At 44.1% G+C, this 14,603-nt stretch overlaps 1 protein-coding gene and 2 non-coding genes across 3 annotated transcripts; all 3 read left to right on the top strand.

Moving 5' to 3' along the window:
* The first annotated feature begins 3,970 nt into the window (after positions 1-3,970).
* Positions 3,971-5,508, top strand: LOC125535034 (androgen receptor-like). The gene is made up of 6 exons (XM_048698097.1): positions 3,971-4,169; positions 4,253-4,426; positions 4,508-4,858; positions 4,946-5,041; positions 5,129-5,254; positions 5,350-5,508. Exons 1-6 carry the CDS (start codon positions 4,110-4,112, stop codon positions 5,506-5,508), a joined length of 966 nt encoding a protein of 321 aa, XP_048554054.1. The 5' UTR covers positions 3,971-4,109.
* A 6,474-nt stretch (positions 5,509-11,982) lies between these two features.
* Positions 11,983-12,069, top strand: TRNAS-GGA. Its single transcript has one exon. It is a non-coding gene; the product is annotated as a tRNA-Ser (tRNA).
* A 421-nt stretch (positions 12,070-12,490) lies between these two features.
* Positions 12,491-12,563, top strand: TRNAF-GAA. Its single transcript has one exon. It is a non-coding gene; the product is annotated as a tRNA-Phe (tRNA).
* The last annotated feature ends 2,040 nt before the right edge of the window (positions 12,564-14,603 follow it).

The raw sequence follows: 14,603 nt of genomic DNA, 5'->3' as shown, positions 1-14,603 counted from the left end.
ATGATGAAGTGGCACAAGGAAGGGAAAAGGTACAATCCAAAAAAAATTGTACATCCATCAGGAGGTGAAGCATGGAAGTCATTCGATATAGAGTACCCGGAGGAAGCAGCCGAGGCTGGGAATGTCAGAATTGCTATAACAGGTGATGGGTTCAATCCATATGGTATGTCGTCTAATCCATACAGCTGTTGGCCCGTATTTGTTATTCCGCTGAATCTCCCTCCCGGCGCCATAATGCAACGCAAGACCATGTTCCTGTCGCTTATAATTCCGGGGCCTGAATATCCGGGGAAGAATTTGAGTGTGTTTATGCAGCCGTTGGTGGATGATTTGCACCATTCTTGGTACTTCCCGAGGTTGACATACGACCGACATCTGCAGAAAAATTTCTTGATGAAAGTTTGGCTACAATATTGCATGCATGACTTTCCCGGTTATGCCTTGTTCTGCGGATGGTGTACAAGTGGAAAGATGCCTTGCCCAGTGTGCATGCAGGCCTTGATTTTCATTTGGCTGAAGAAGGGTGGCAAGTATTTTGCATTTGACCTGCATCGACAGTTCCTCCCTCCAGACCATCCTGATAGGGAAGACAATAAGAACTTCAGAAAAGGCAAAGTTGTCCATGAAGTAAACGAGATTCCAACGTTTTCTGGTGCGGATGTGCTTGCTCAGCTGAAAGCTCTTAAGCCTGCCGGTGAGGGGAAAGGCAAAGGCAAAGGCAAAGGCAAAGCCACAGGTGAAGACGAGGGCGAGGGCAAAGGAAAAAGTAAAGGGAAATTTTTTGAAGGATATGGTGAGACGCACAATTGGACTCACATTACCCCCTTCACGCAGCTTCCCTATTTTAAGGACCTCAAACTTCCATACAACATAGACGTGATGCACACCGAAAAGAATGTCGCAGAGTCCCTTTTTCACACGATCCTCAACATTCCTGATAAGACAAAGGATAATGTTAATGCTAGAGTTGATCAACAGAATATTTGCGATAGACCACGTCTACACATGCAGCCTCCCACGGGCAATCGAAAATCTTGGTTCAAGCCAGATGCTGACTTCGTACTTAAAAAGGATCATAAGATGGAGACATTCAAGTGGCTGAAACACGTCGTGAAGTTCACTGATGGTTATGCGTCGAATATAAGTAAGGGGGTCAATCTTTCAACGGGCAGAGTGACCGGGCTCAAGAGTCATGACTATCATGTATGGATTGAGCGGATTATGCCGGTGATGGTTTGGGGCTATGTTCCCGAGCGTGTCTGGCGTGTGCTTGCGGAGTTAAGCCATTTCTTCCGCACGCTTTGTGCTAAAGAAGTATGTCCTGAGAAGATAAAAGAAATGCATAAGAAGGCGCCGGAGTTGATATGCAAGCTAGAGAAGATCTTCCCGCCAGGCTTCTTTACTCCGATGACACATCTCCTTTTGCACCTCCCGAACGAGGTATTGTTGGGGGGACCTGTGCAGAATCGTTGGCAGTACGGCCCTGAGAGACAGAACAAGCATCTGAGACAGAAATGTGGAAACAAAGCTAAGATTGAAGCTTCCATAGCTGAGGCAGTTATCCTAGAGGAGGTGGCAGACCTCAGGACAACCTACTATCCGGACCATGTTCCCACGTTGCACAATAAGGTGTCTCGATACAATACAGAAGAACCCAAGTATAAACCCAAGTTTCCTCTATTCATCGGGCAAGGTAGTAGGGCTGGATGCTCGAAATCTTATCTCATGCCACGAGATGAGTGGGAGGATGTCATGTTCTATATCTTGCACAACATCAAGGAAGTTGAGGATGAGTGGATGAGGTAATACCTTTGCACCATTCTTTTAGTCAATTCATTATGTTCACTTTGCCTAGTTCTTATACCGCTTTTCTTATTGTAGTCGATTCGTTGAAGAAGAATGGACGGGAATGCTGCCTCCTTCTGAAGCGGAGGCACTTGCTCTTCTCCGAAAGGGTGCTGATGGAAGGAAAAATTTCGTTGCGTGGTTCATCGAGAAAGTAATTTTTCACACTTCCAATTAAACTCATGCACCCTATAATTTCAATTAAACTCATGCACCCTATAATTTCAATTAAACTTGTAGGGAAATGATCCGACCGAATCAATGGATGAAGAATTGAGATGGGTTTCCATGGGTTTTGATCCTGTCGTCATGACATGCGAAAAGTATGATGTGAATGGGCATCGCTTCCATACAGAGGAGCACCAGAACAGTCGGCCTGATCCCAAAACCATAAATACCGGAGTCTTCACTGAAGGAGATAATGAAGTAGATTACTACGGAAGGGTAGGAAAAATATACGAGCTTACATTCAAACGTGGCCGCGAACACCTAAGTCTCACTGTGTTCAAATGCCGATGGTTCGACCCCAAAAAGGGTCTGAGACATACGCCTTCTATTGGTTTAGTTGAAGTTAAACCATCAACCGTCTATGCCGGAGCTGATCTCTTTATCGCCGCTACCCAGGCCACACAAGTATATTATCTGCCTTACCCATGCCAGAAAGAGTACCTAAAGGGTTGGGAAGTTGTGTTCAAGGTGTCGCCGCATGGTAAGCTACCGGACCCGAACGATGATGATTACTACAACATAAACCCCATGACATACGAGGGAGTGTTCTATCAAGAGGAACATGATGACGTGGTCCGAAACAACGAGGATAATGACTTGGGTTATGTTGACCTGGACCCAAACGACGACGACGCACGGATTGATGGTGAGGCAGTTGTGAATCAAAGAGACATAATTATGCTTGAAAAGTTAAATGAAGACGCTGACGATGAGGAAGAGCCTCCACCTCCGTCAGACAACGAAGAAGATATGCGTGATAGTGATGATGAGACCGGTCCACAAATAGATTACAATAGTGATGATTCATATGGGTTCTAGAAAATGTAAGTTCTTTTAATGATCATTACAATAGTATGCTTAATGTGCTCTTCTGGTATTAATGTTTTTCCTGTATGCTTGTTTAATTGATATCTTTACTAATTGTTTATTCTCTTCTCAATGCAGGTTTAATAATCATGGGCAAGTCCAGCGGCGCTAGTTTCCTCAGTAAATTTAAAGGACTTACTCGGAGTGGACGAGCTCACAAGGTTCCCTCCCGACTACGCGAGGATGACACCTCACAGGGAGGTGGAGGGGTCGGGGGAGGAGACCCTAGAGGAGGAGGCGGTGGGGGGAGAGCCCCTAGAGGAGGAGGCGGTGGGGGGAGAGCCCCTAGAGGAGGAGGAGGTGGGGGGAGAGGCAACCGGGGCAAAAAACTCCGGGCCGTGTCTGAAATAGGAGGGTCTTCTTCGATGCCCTCCTATACAGAGGCACCTTCTGAGTCTGAGGAGGAGGAGTATGTTCCTGATGGCGAGGAGGAGGAGGCCGAGGAGGAGGGTGAGGAGGAGGAGGAGGTCGAGGAGGAGGGCGAGGAGGAGGCCGAGGAGGGTGGAGGGGAGGTTGATCCCGCGTTGTGGGGTGACTTGCCACCGGGTTCTTTGCAGGGGTGGCTGCGTGGTAATGCCGGACTACCTACACCACCTTCTATCGAGGAGCACAAGTGGCTCATTGAACCTGTGGGGACAGAGTAAGTGCCTCTCAATCATATTTTCAACACATGACAACATTTTCTTATTGTACACATGGCAATCATTTGATTCTTTTGCAGAAACTGGATCCTTCACGGAAAGGGCCATAAACCGAACGGCCTTATCACTGTCCTGTTGAAGGAGTTTTGGCCTGGCCTATTCTGCCCGCGGCCAGACAGGGACCCGCAGCAGCGGGTTTTGGCCACGAGCTGGGCCCACTACGAGGCTTGCAGCAACGCGGAGTACGGGACGACCGCTAAGGCCGTGATCACCAAATTTTGGGTAAGTTCTCTTCTGAATCACTTGTCTTCAGTTTCGTTCATAGTTTATCATTGAATCACTCAACTCATGCCTTGTTTGCTTCTGGTTTTTGCATGATTGCTGCAACTCTATAGAGTTCTTGACGAGCACAAGGCCAGAGCCGACGTGGTCTTGCTTGCGGCTGCGAAGAAGAAAGCTCGTCAGTTGCAGTACGAGGTGCGCTGGGTTGCCGTCTCGCAGTACTACCACTACTACCTGCACCAAAAGATGACCAAAACTCAAGCGCAGAAGCTACGACTTACCTTGAGCAAGGAGCAGTTCATGATGGTAACTATTACTAACTTTTCATTGTTTCAAGCAGTCAACTATATGTTTCGTGCTCACATGTCATGCTTTCAAAATTTGCATAGGTTGTTCCTCGTTGGTGCTATGGAAGGCATGACGGATGGGCGAGTTTGGTGGATAGGTGGCTCGGCGCCGATGCAGAGTTTGCTGCCAAGAGCATCAAGGCCCGGGCTAACCGTGGAGACGACGGGACACACGGCCAAGGAAACAGGAACCACTGGGGCTTCAAGGCCATGAAGGTATATCTATGTGCATGATGCATTTTTGTTCTTCTTTACGTCATGTTCTTATGTATGGCTGACTTCTATTTGACGTTGTAGGAGGACAAGTTGAAGAGGCCGCTCTCAGACATGGAGTCGTGGAAGCTGGCCCGCGAGCGGAGTCATCGCAAGGAGGGCGAGAGCCAGTACTACGGCAAGACCGAGGAGCACCTGGGGTCTTACATTCATCACTATCAGGAGTTGCATCCGGATGTTCCTGTTGCTGAGGTCGCCCAGTCTCAGATCGACGACACGGCGGTGGTGGCCATCCAGGGGAAGAAGAATGGCCGGTATCCGTGTTTCGATGGCTTGATCACTCCTTCGATCTCGTACACACGGCTTCGGGCTAGCAACCCGAGCCAGTTAGAGAGTACGGGGCGTTCACAGACTCCCTTAGCCCGCCAGCATGCTGTAAGTACTTCCTCCTTATCTTTTTCTATCTTGCATTATCAGTTTATTTTCAGCATTGCTCACTTAGAAACAACCTAAATTATGTAGGCATATAAGGAGTTTGTCGAGCATAGGAATCTCGAGGTGCGGGAGTACTTGAAACGAGTGAAGGCAAACGATGATTACAACCGTCAGATGATGACGGTTAGTTTTGCCCTCTTAAAACCAACCTAAATTTTTGCACTTTCATTCCTTCTGATCTTCTAGTTTGCTTATTTAACTAACATTCAGGCTATGTTGGCGTCTTGGACTAACCGCACGGATCCACCACAAATGGGACCCCCACCACCACCTGCGGGAGAACCCCCACACGTGCCCACGTTCGATGAATGGGTGGCACTAGGCAGCGATGGTTCGGTTAGTACATTTGCCTAACTACTAGCAAACTAGTTCTCGTTCATGAAACACTATCATATCATATTTACCGTTAGAATCTTTTTTGAAACATGTAGGGGACCGGTGGCTCGACTCCTGCTCCGTCGACCCCAGTCACTCCGATCTGGCAGAGTGGTGGTGGTCGCGATGACGGTTTTGGCGGAGGTGGTGCTTTTGACGGAGGTGGTGGTGGTTATGGCGGAGGTGGTGGTTTTGGCGGGGGTGCTCTTGCTTGATGATTCCGTGCATGTGGCCATCGTGCCATGCCTTTCATATTCCTACTTTTATCATGTTTCTTGTCTTGCACTACTTTTATGTTCATGAACTTCCATCGGTGATGATCTTTAGATGATGTGATGAACTTGAGTATGTTTAGATGAACTTGAGTATGTTCACATGATGAATTGTCATATTTCATATTGTTCTGTTTTGAAATGCTGTCAAATCAATTGGAAAAGAGAAAACAGGGAAAATAAAAAAAACAAAAAAACTATGCCTACGGCAAAGCCGTCGGCATATATACGCCCAGGAGTTACCAGGGCTTGCCACGTGGCAAACTATGCCAACGGCTTTGCCGTAGGCATAGCCCTGCTGCCAGGAGAAACCAGGAGCTGCCACGTGGCAGGGCTATGCCTACGGCAAAGCCGTCGGCATAGATTTCCATCTATGCCGACGGCTTTGCCGTAGGCATAGCCCTGCCGCCAGGAGAAGCCGGGGGGCGACACGTGGAGCAGGTATGCCGACGGCCAAGCCGTCGGCATACCTGCTCCACGTGTCGTCTCCTGTATCGCGCCACGTGTCGTCTCCTGAATAGCGCTGTTGACGGCGCCGTCCGTTGCCGTCAGACGGAAAACAACGCCGACGGCTAAACTATGCCGACGGCTATCCCACGGCCGTCGGCATATGCACCTATGCCGACGGCTATACTACGCCGACGGTCTGACACATCTACGCTGACGTGATCTATGCCGACGGGGCTATGCCGACGGCGGCCGTAGGCATAGATCTATGCCGACGGCAAAGGACCTATGCCGACGGCCTTCGGCCGTAGGCATAGCCCGCGAGTCCGGTAGTGAGCGTTGTGTGGCCATAGGAGTCGGCCACCATGATGGACTTTTCTCTCAGCAGGGTGAAGAAGTTGGATGCTCTGAACTGGCCACCGGCTTGCGCAGATCGTTCCAGGACTCCACCGTTGATAGCTTATTATTCCTTTTCTTGTTGGCTTTTGATGCACCTTCTGCTGCGATTTCTGCTGTTTGGTAGAAAAGGTGCCGGGGATCCATGCGGTGCAGAGAATACAGGTTATCCCTGAGATGGTGCATTATCAGATTCAGAGACCGACGATGCATTCACCTCCAAACTTGATCAATAGAATCCTCTCGGTTGATCTGGGCTGATTCTCTAGAGAAGGAGGAAACGAAGCGAATATTATTTCTTTGATGATGAAGCGGCCGGTAGGAATTATTGAGAATCGAGAAGTAGGCAGGTGTGGTAAAAGAAAAGGGTTCCGTCTATGTCACATCTAGATATGAGATAATATCTCACATCTAAGTCTTTTTTGTTTGTTTGTCCTGTTTATTTGATTTTAATTTGTCAAAGCCCACAACTAAAAACTACCTTGTCGTGTGTCCGCCTTGGTGACCGGCCTATACACAAATCTGGTCACTAGCTTCCCTCATAAAAAAATCTGGTTGCTAGCCTTCAGCCTGATTACATAAAGCATAGCACTTCTGATCGATTTGAATATTCCATTCCCTATTTCCTTGAACGCTTTCACCATTAACCCATGGGTGCCAAGACCATCCCCCCGGCTCTTTCTTCTTCTACTTCATATAATAGAACACAAGGATGGAACCTACTTTGCTTTAAGTCTGTTTACTTTTTAACGCCGTCTACGGAGAGACAAGATGAGAGAGGAGAGAGGAAGCTGAACGACAAGAACTGACGAAGTCCAATCAAGCTGAGGCCTGGAAAGAGTTAAGAAAAAACACCTTCTACCTGCATTCATGGGTGCTCAACGATAGATTCCACATCAAGATAGGCAAAGCGGGATACAGCTCGTTTATTACCTCAAAGAAAACAAGAAACAGGTCTTTTCTAATCACGGAACACGAGAATAGCATGCACGGGAGAAGGATTTAGGGAAAGGTACACACTGCTTTTTCGGAGTCTATAGGGGAAAGGTACACGATGATTTTTCGGAGTCTATAGGGGAAGATTCCACCAGCCCCAATTGCTTTGGTGAGAGATCGAACCTCCACTCGTTTCTGGTTTCTGCTTTCTCCCTAGGGAAAGAAGATATGATACTTTTCGAAGAATGCAATCCCCGCATTCCGGCCCTGCTCTGCAAATCAACATCTGAAGATCTACGGGTCACCATAGTCTTTTGATCCACTAATAAGATTCCACGCTCGAGATGATGTGATCTGAACAAAAAGATAGATACATCCGAGCTGCCCAAGGATATGGTCTGGGTACCGATCTGCTAGGATAAGGGGGAGATCCTAGTACTCAAAAGGCTGGGTAAATTTCGAAATTAAGTGGAGGAAATCCACCAAGAAGAGAGTAATAGAAAATACTGTTATCATGAAGAAATTCTTTCAATCCATTAAGAAGATACTTAATTCGTTATACAATAGAGACGGGGAAAAAGATGATGATAAAAAACTCCACAATAATAAGAAATCCAAGAAAAAAAATATAACGGATGAGGAAGGAGCTAAAGAACCTATCAACAATGATGCATCTAGTGGCAGTAATGATGCATCTACTTCTACTTCCCCTAACCCTAATGATGGTTCTAGTTCCACTAATGATGGAATAAATCCAAATGTGAAAACTAGTGCACCTAAGCACGACGATCATGGTATAATCCACCATTTTATATGGGGTGGTCGTAGTTCAAACGGTGGAGATAGTTCCAACAGTGGTTGGACTTCCTACTTGAATTCACCTATTGATAGATTTGTGAAAAATCGAAAAACATTTACCAATTTAGATCAAAGAGGTCTAAATGGTTTTATTGCCAAAATAATAGGGTTTATAGGTCCAACAACAATTGTGCTTCCATTCTTTTATAACAGTTGGATGCCGAGGATAGGTTTGTTTTCCATGCTTGTTAGAGAGCCACGCGACTTTCAAATAGGAGTTAGCGTACGACCATATACCACGTTTCACAATTATGGAACTCTAGTTATGGAATATGTATATATAAAATATTTTTTCCACGCTCAGGTAGGCTGGCGACAATATAAATGTATATATTTGATAAGTTTAAATAAATAAATGATTCGCTAGGTTTGTTTTTTATCGATAATATTTACTTAAGGGATACTTTTGACGTTATTCAGCGATTCTCACATAGCGGTCTTGGTTTGAAATCCCTTTTGAAACGTGAAATCATAAACAAGTTGGTTGAAGTAGTAATACCATTTTATTGTGAGAATTCTAAGTCGTATGTGTACGGTTATTTTGCTTTTCTAGTATACGCAGGGTTATTTTGTACTGTCTGGTACAAGTATATACCTTGGGATCCATATATAAAACCTGCTGATTTAGCTCCACCATCACTGGATGTATTTAACACCTATCATGCCGATGTCGTGGGTTATAAGAAGGTCACATACCTGAGTACTAAGGACATTGTCCAAACAAACTATGGTAGACACCTTTAAACAACCATCATTTAACGAAGTAGTAAATTCGAATGACTACAACCTTGATCAATCTGATCACAAAGTGCGTTTTTCATGCTTATGCACTGGTATCATGGTTTCTATGTTGTTAGTAACAAAAACACTTCTTCCACATTAAACAGTACTGCATAGATACAAGTTTAGCACAGTGAATTTCTGAGTTATTTCACACAAGGAATTTACAAGCTAATGAAAAATCAATAGATTTATAGGATATCTATCTAAATACGGCTCCTATCGTTTAAGGTTAGTAAATACATACTAGGAAATGCTCTTCAGGGATACCAGAACTGGAAGATCCTGTCAAGGGGAAACAGGACCTTAATAAGCGCCATCCCGAGACTTGGACTCGAGGGATGGTAAGATCAATAGGAGAAGGAGATATGATACAATTACTATGATCAAGATACCTTATATGAGCCATACTTATCCAGGGAATCAATCGCGTGAGGGTGTTGTTGATAGAGGGAGCTCTGGCCAGGAGAGGCTAGAGCGAGTGATAGCAACGGAAAGGTAAGATCAAGAAGGAAACAAGGCTTAAGAGGACCCTAATGCACCAATACTTTAGGCATTCCAACTTCCAATACATACTTATCATGGAATGAAATCCAAGAGGATCAAGCATATCACTGAGAATAGCTAGCTGAAATCAAGGATGCTATCACAATATTCAATGGAATCGTTACATCGGAATAAGATAGACCCGCTTCGATGTTGTATTCAGTATGTCAGCTAGGAGCCAGAACTCACTAGGCCATAGTCATACAATCAACCTGTGTATTAACAACAATATCTAGACAGGCAGGATGGATTAATTATATTGATGGCCAAGATAAGGTGCTCAAAGGGGAAGCACTCTTCATCAAGTAATGACCCCTGGGGGCGGGTACTGCGAAAAGAAAGCAATGCATAAGCTCTTGTTCCTGATACGGTTCGAAAGTAGTGCAAAGAAAAGCGGTACTTCGGTCAGAAAGAAAGCTGCAGGAGGGTTAGTGCTAAAATCTTCTTGTTCGGATGGTTGAGAGAAGGAGGTGTGTCCTGTGGCGGATACACCGATTGATCGAGACGCCTCAAGGCCACCGGAGGGAGAAATAGTGATAGCAACGCTTGCAAGGAATGCTGGGATAAGTTGGGAAGAAGGCAAAGATACTGGCGACTAGATCCTTGTGGCAGATTGGAAGATACTGATATCTCTATTTCAATTTGTTGATTGATGGTTTAAGGAAATGGCAGTGGTCCAAATCTTGCACATTTACTGTTACTTCTATGTATAAGTTCCTTGCTCAGGTGTGGCCCAGCTTTCATATCTTATTGGGATAGCTACATTGCCCTGGCCGGGTATTGCGAAGGAAGGAAACACCTTGTCCGAGTCAGGCGATGCTAAAGGATGGATTAAAAACTCATGGATGCTATCTCTGTTATTGCTGCTTAATGCCCTATTTATACCGATCTAGCTTATAGCTGGGATTTCTAGAAAGATAAGCTGATGCAGCCCTCAGGGATGGAGTGCCTAAACTAACCTTCCTGAACAGAAGTAGCAGAGGTAGAAGATATGTAAATCGTACCATCAAGGGGAAATGCACTATTGTTATGCTTGGGCCAGGTTAGCTGATCAAGGGAATATTCCTATCGGAAGAACAATCAGAAAATAAGGAGATAGTCAGTTGGCACTTTTCACACAAGAACCGCTTTTCGTATTAAGCACGGGAGTCGTAAGGAAAGACCTCTGCGTAGCTATCAAAACGAATTAATGAACGAAATAAACGAATTCCGGTGAAACCAAGGTGAATTTCTGAGCCAGCAGTGGGAAAAAGATGCCAAGTATTGAGATGCAACATTATGAATGGTGCGATCCGAAGTCTTACTATTTACTCCAAATTGACTCAAATGGTTGATTGAACTTCACAGAGGACTAAAGCCGGGAACTTAAACTAATGGTTTTGCCTTTCCACTTCCCAATTGACTCTCATAAAAGGCTAGGCTACCTCTTCACATCGCACCTGATCCCAAATCATGTGCTCTCTTCAGGGGATCAATAGTGGCTATTAAGCTTTTCCCTTTCTATATATTCTTGAGAATAAGTAAATACCATCCTTTTTCCTATCAGCATCTCTCTATCTGACAGTAAATATTGCTTTCAATCGATCAGGCACTAGGTTATTAAAGTATGGATATGCCATATAATAAGGGAAAAGGCCTCAAGTTTTTTTTAAGCGCAAAAGAAAAGCCGATTCCAAATTTTCTATTTCCCGGCAAGTCTATGAGAGTCCTATTACGGATCCTCTGATCTTTAGCTTTAATGGTCGTGTTTTTATATAATTAGGTCTTTCTTCTGAGCTCTTCTATTACGGTACAGAAAAATCAAACCTATCACTCTCAAAGAATGGGTAAAAAGAATTCAAGCTAGGGGAGCCTACACTCTCTAACTACCTATACTACGCCCCCATTGATTGGAAACCCTCGGGGAAAATGATCCCATAAACAAAGGAATTATATAGTACGAAATAGCAAAAAAACAGACTAATTCGATTCTAAAAAATCGATAATAGATATTTTATTCTGCTTAAATTGTCCCGACAAGGAGAGATATTCAATATTTGAATCAGATTGGATTTCGTAGTATACCAATGTGAGCCAAACTATTACTATTTCATCTAACTTGAATTACCAAGGACTGAATTTGACTATGGATTCTGATAACTCGAGAAGTTTTTATTTGGTTATGATCCAAAGAGAAAAAAGAAAGGTTTAACAAGCCATGAGAAAATAGAGTAAAGTAACCATACGTTCTGTTTGCATAACGTGTATACGCCACGCCATACAATCGAAATAGAAACATGGGACGATTCCAGAATTTTGAATAGATCCGTGGTGATGAGAGAAGTTGTTGTTGAGAAATATGAAATTGGAAAGGAAGTCAAACTCCCTATGGAACCTGTGATCGGTTGTACCTGTACTTTAGTGATACGAAAACTCGCTATTCACTCAGTTTCTGGTCAATAATAAGATTATGTAGGAGAGATGGCCGAGTGGTTCAAGGCGTAGCATTGGAACTGCTATGTAGGCTTTTGTTTACCGAGGGTTTGAATCCCTCTCTTTCCGTTTCTGTTAATTCACCAACGTTACCGACCGCAATGAAATTTCTAGTAAGAGGAAAATCCGTCGACTTTCTAAATCGTGAGGGTTCAAGTCAAGTCCCTCTATCCCCAATAAAAAGCCCATTTTACTTCCTAACTATTGTACCAACCTCTATTTTTCATTAATGGTTCAAACAAGATTCACTATCTTTCTTATTCTACTCTTTCACAAATGGATCCGAACTGACTTCTTTGGATCTTATCCCATTCATACAAATGAACATATTATAGTATAGGCAAGTAATCCCTATTATTAAGTAAGTCATTCACAATCCATATCATTATCCTGATATTTACTAAGTCCAATTTGAGAATACTTTTTTATTTTTTAGTCCCTTTAATTGACATAGATACAAGTACTCTACTAGGATGATGCACAATAAATAGTCAGGATAGCTCAGTTGGTAGAGCAGAGGATTGAAAATCCTCGTGTCACCAGTTCAAATCTGGTTCCTGGCACAGAACGAACAATGAATGCCTCTTCGGGAAAGAAAAGGGCCACATATTTTTTTATAGGGAAAAGCTTTTTTTAAGGGGAAGAATCATCAACAAAAAATCCAGGAAAGAACAGCGAAGGAAAAACGTGAAAAAATAAGTGTTTTCCAGGAACGGAATAGCGGAAATTCCATACGTTGATCACCAATGTTGCATGTCTTTCCTTAAGCTGGAGTACTTTGAGTTAGAAGGCCTACTTTATTCGTCCTTTAAAGCCTACTTATTCGTCTAGCTATTTCCAATTCTAATAAATAACCCGATCTTATCATATCTTGGAAAACCCTAAGACTACCCAAGGCTGTACCCTACAGTGTTACCTATAGTCTATACTTGTGTATACGTTGCCTTCTGGGGTGGCAAGCTAGAACCAAGTAGTCTAGGTATCAATTCCAATTTAAGTCAACGATCCTCATTTTCTCCAACATTAAGAAGATTATTGGTAAGGTGACCAACCATCACGCAGGATTCTGGGTCGGAGTTGCACCTCTTGCCTGATATATACAAGTCGTTACTAGCAATTCGTGTGTGCCCTATGGTGTTCAATTGCCCGTTTGTTCCCTCCCCCTCGGGACGGGTCAACCTACTTTGCCCGCTTAGGCGCTCCAAAATGCTCTGACTAGACTGCCGACACCCATGATTTGTCCATCATTCAAAATGGCATTTTGTAAGGGCTCATAAGGTAGGAGGAATCACAGATCCTCCGTGCACTTTCGCCTAGAGTTATTTTGTTTTTTCACTACTGTCTGAGTGGTGGCTAAACCCTGAAACTTTTCCTTGAAATGAAATAAAGATCTAACTTTATTCCAGTAGTGGTTTCCGCAAATGTAGATAATCTTGTTGATTAACACCCACTTTCCATACCCTGCAATTCAGAGGCCATCACCTCTGGTCTTTTAGTAGCATATCAGTAAACAAGGCTCTCCTCGTGTAGCTTTTTGTTCTCGAGGAAGAAAATCTCATTGATTACTTATAATGCCGGATGAAGCAAGTTACAGCATTGGTTCTTTCGTGATTCACGTATATTGGAAATATATTTATTTAGGAAATGGGATGGCATTCAATTCTCACTTAGGGATTCTCTTCTTCCTGAACATTCATGAAAAGAAGGACTCTGGCTTTAATGCTAAAGTTTAGTACTGGGCCGAGCGTACTTACCTACTTAGACAAGAGGGATACTTATAGATCTCTATGAGCGTAAGGCAAAGTGGGCAAGACTACTTCCACAACTACATTTTCGCTTAAGCAGGACCTGTGAGACCTCGAAGCAACCGTCTACTACTAGTTATAGATGCTATTTCTAATTGAATAGAATGGATGCTTCACAGCGGTTCTGCGACAGGCAGGGCAGCCGGGTGAACATAGGCAGTTGTTCCTATAGAACACAAGTCTTTCTCTAAAGCACGACCTTCCGATTGGACTACGTCTGGTCTCTATCCTTTTTATTCCAAAAATGGGTCCTCGATCAAAATGATCTGGTGTCTATGTCCATGCCTGAGGTTGGTAAACCCTATATCTATTGCGGGGTGGTTTGAGGAAGGGACAGCTTGTAACCCACGACTTACTACTACGAAGATTCTGGCGGAGAGCTTTTCAGATATAGATAGGTCGGGATGAGGAAGCTCCGTAGTCAACTAATAGATAGAAAATCCACCTTGTGAACCATGTTTGTCTTAAAGTACTGTCTGAGAAGGAATATACCAGTTCCAATCCCTCTAGTGGCTATACTGATTGACATAGGTAGCTTTCGTAGTCAAAGCTCACGGGGCCAAATGCTCTATTGGAGTGGGCACGAACACACACAATCAAGGTTCGAAGAACTTCTACTTCACGCCTTGAGGATTCTATGACGCTCACTCAATGGAGTTGTGGCGATTGCAAGCAATCAATAAACGAGGAAGCCAAATTATGGATCCAGGAAGGCTGCATCAGAAGGAAGAGTAGGCGTTGCTATGCCGTTGGCTGGGACTAAGACAGAGAGAGGGGAGCATAGCCCCTATGATCCCG

Source organism: Triticum urartu, chromosome 2 (genome assembly GCF_003073215.2).
Source record: "Triticum urartu cultivar G1812 chromosome 2, Tu2.1, whole genome shotgun sequence".
NCBI lineage: Eukaryota > Viridiplantae > Streptophyta > Magnoliopsida > Poales > Poaceae > Triticum > Triticum urartu.
This window is presented reverse-complemented; position numbering and strand designations above follow the sequence as displayed.

What these genes read in the sequence shown, in the direction of transcription:
- LOC125535034 (XM_048698097.1), top strand. Translation starts at nt 4,110, where the DNA reads ATGACCAAAACTCAAGCGCAGAAGCTACGACTTACCTTGAGCAAGGAG. An exon ending in GCAAGGAGCAGTTCATGATG is followed by an intron (nt 4,170 to 4,252) that starts GTAACTATTACT and finishes AAATTTGCATAG; the next exon opens with GTTGTTCCTCGTTGGTGCTA. An exon ending in CACTAGGCAGCGATGGTTCG is followed by an intron (nt 5,255 to 5,349) that starts GTTAGTACATTT and finishes TGAAACATGTAG; the next exon opens with GGGACCGGTGGCTCGACTCC.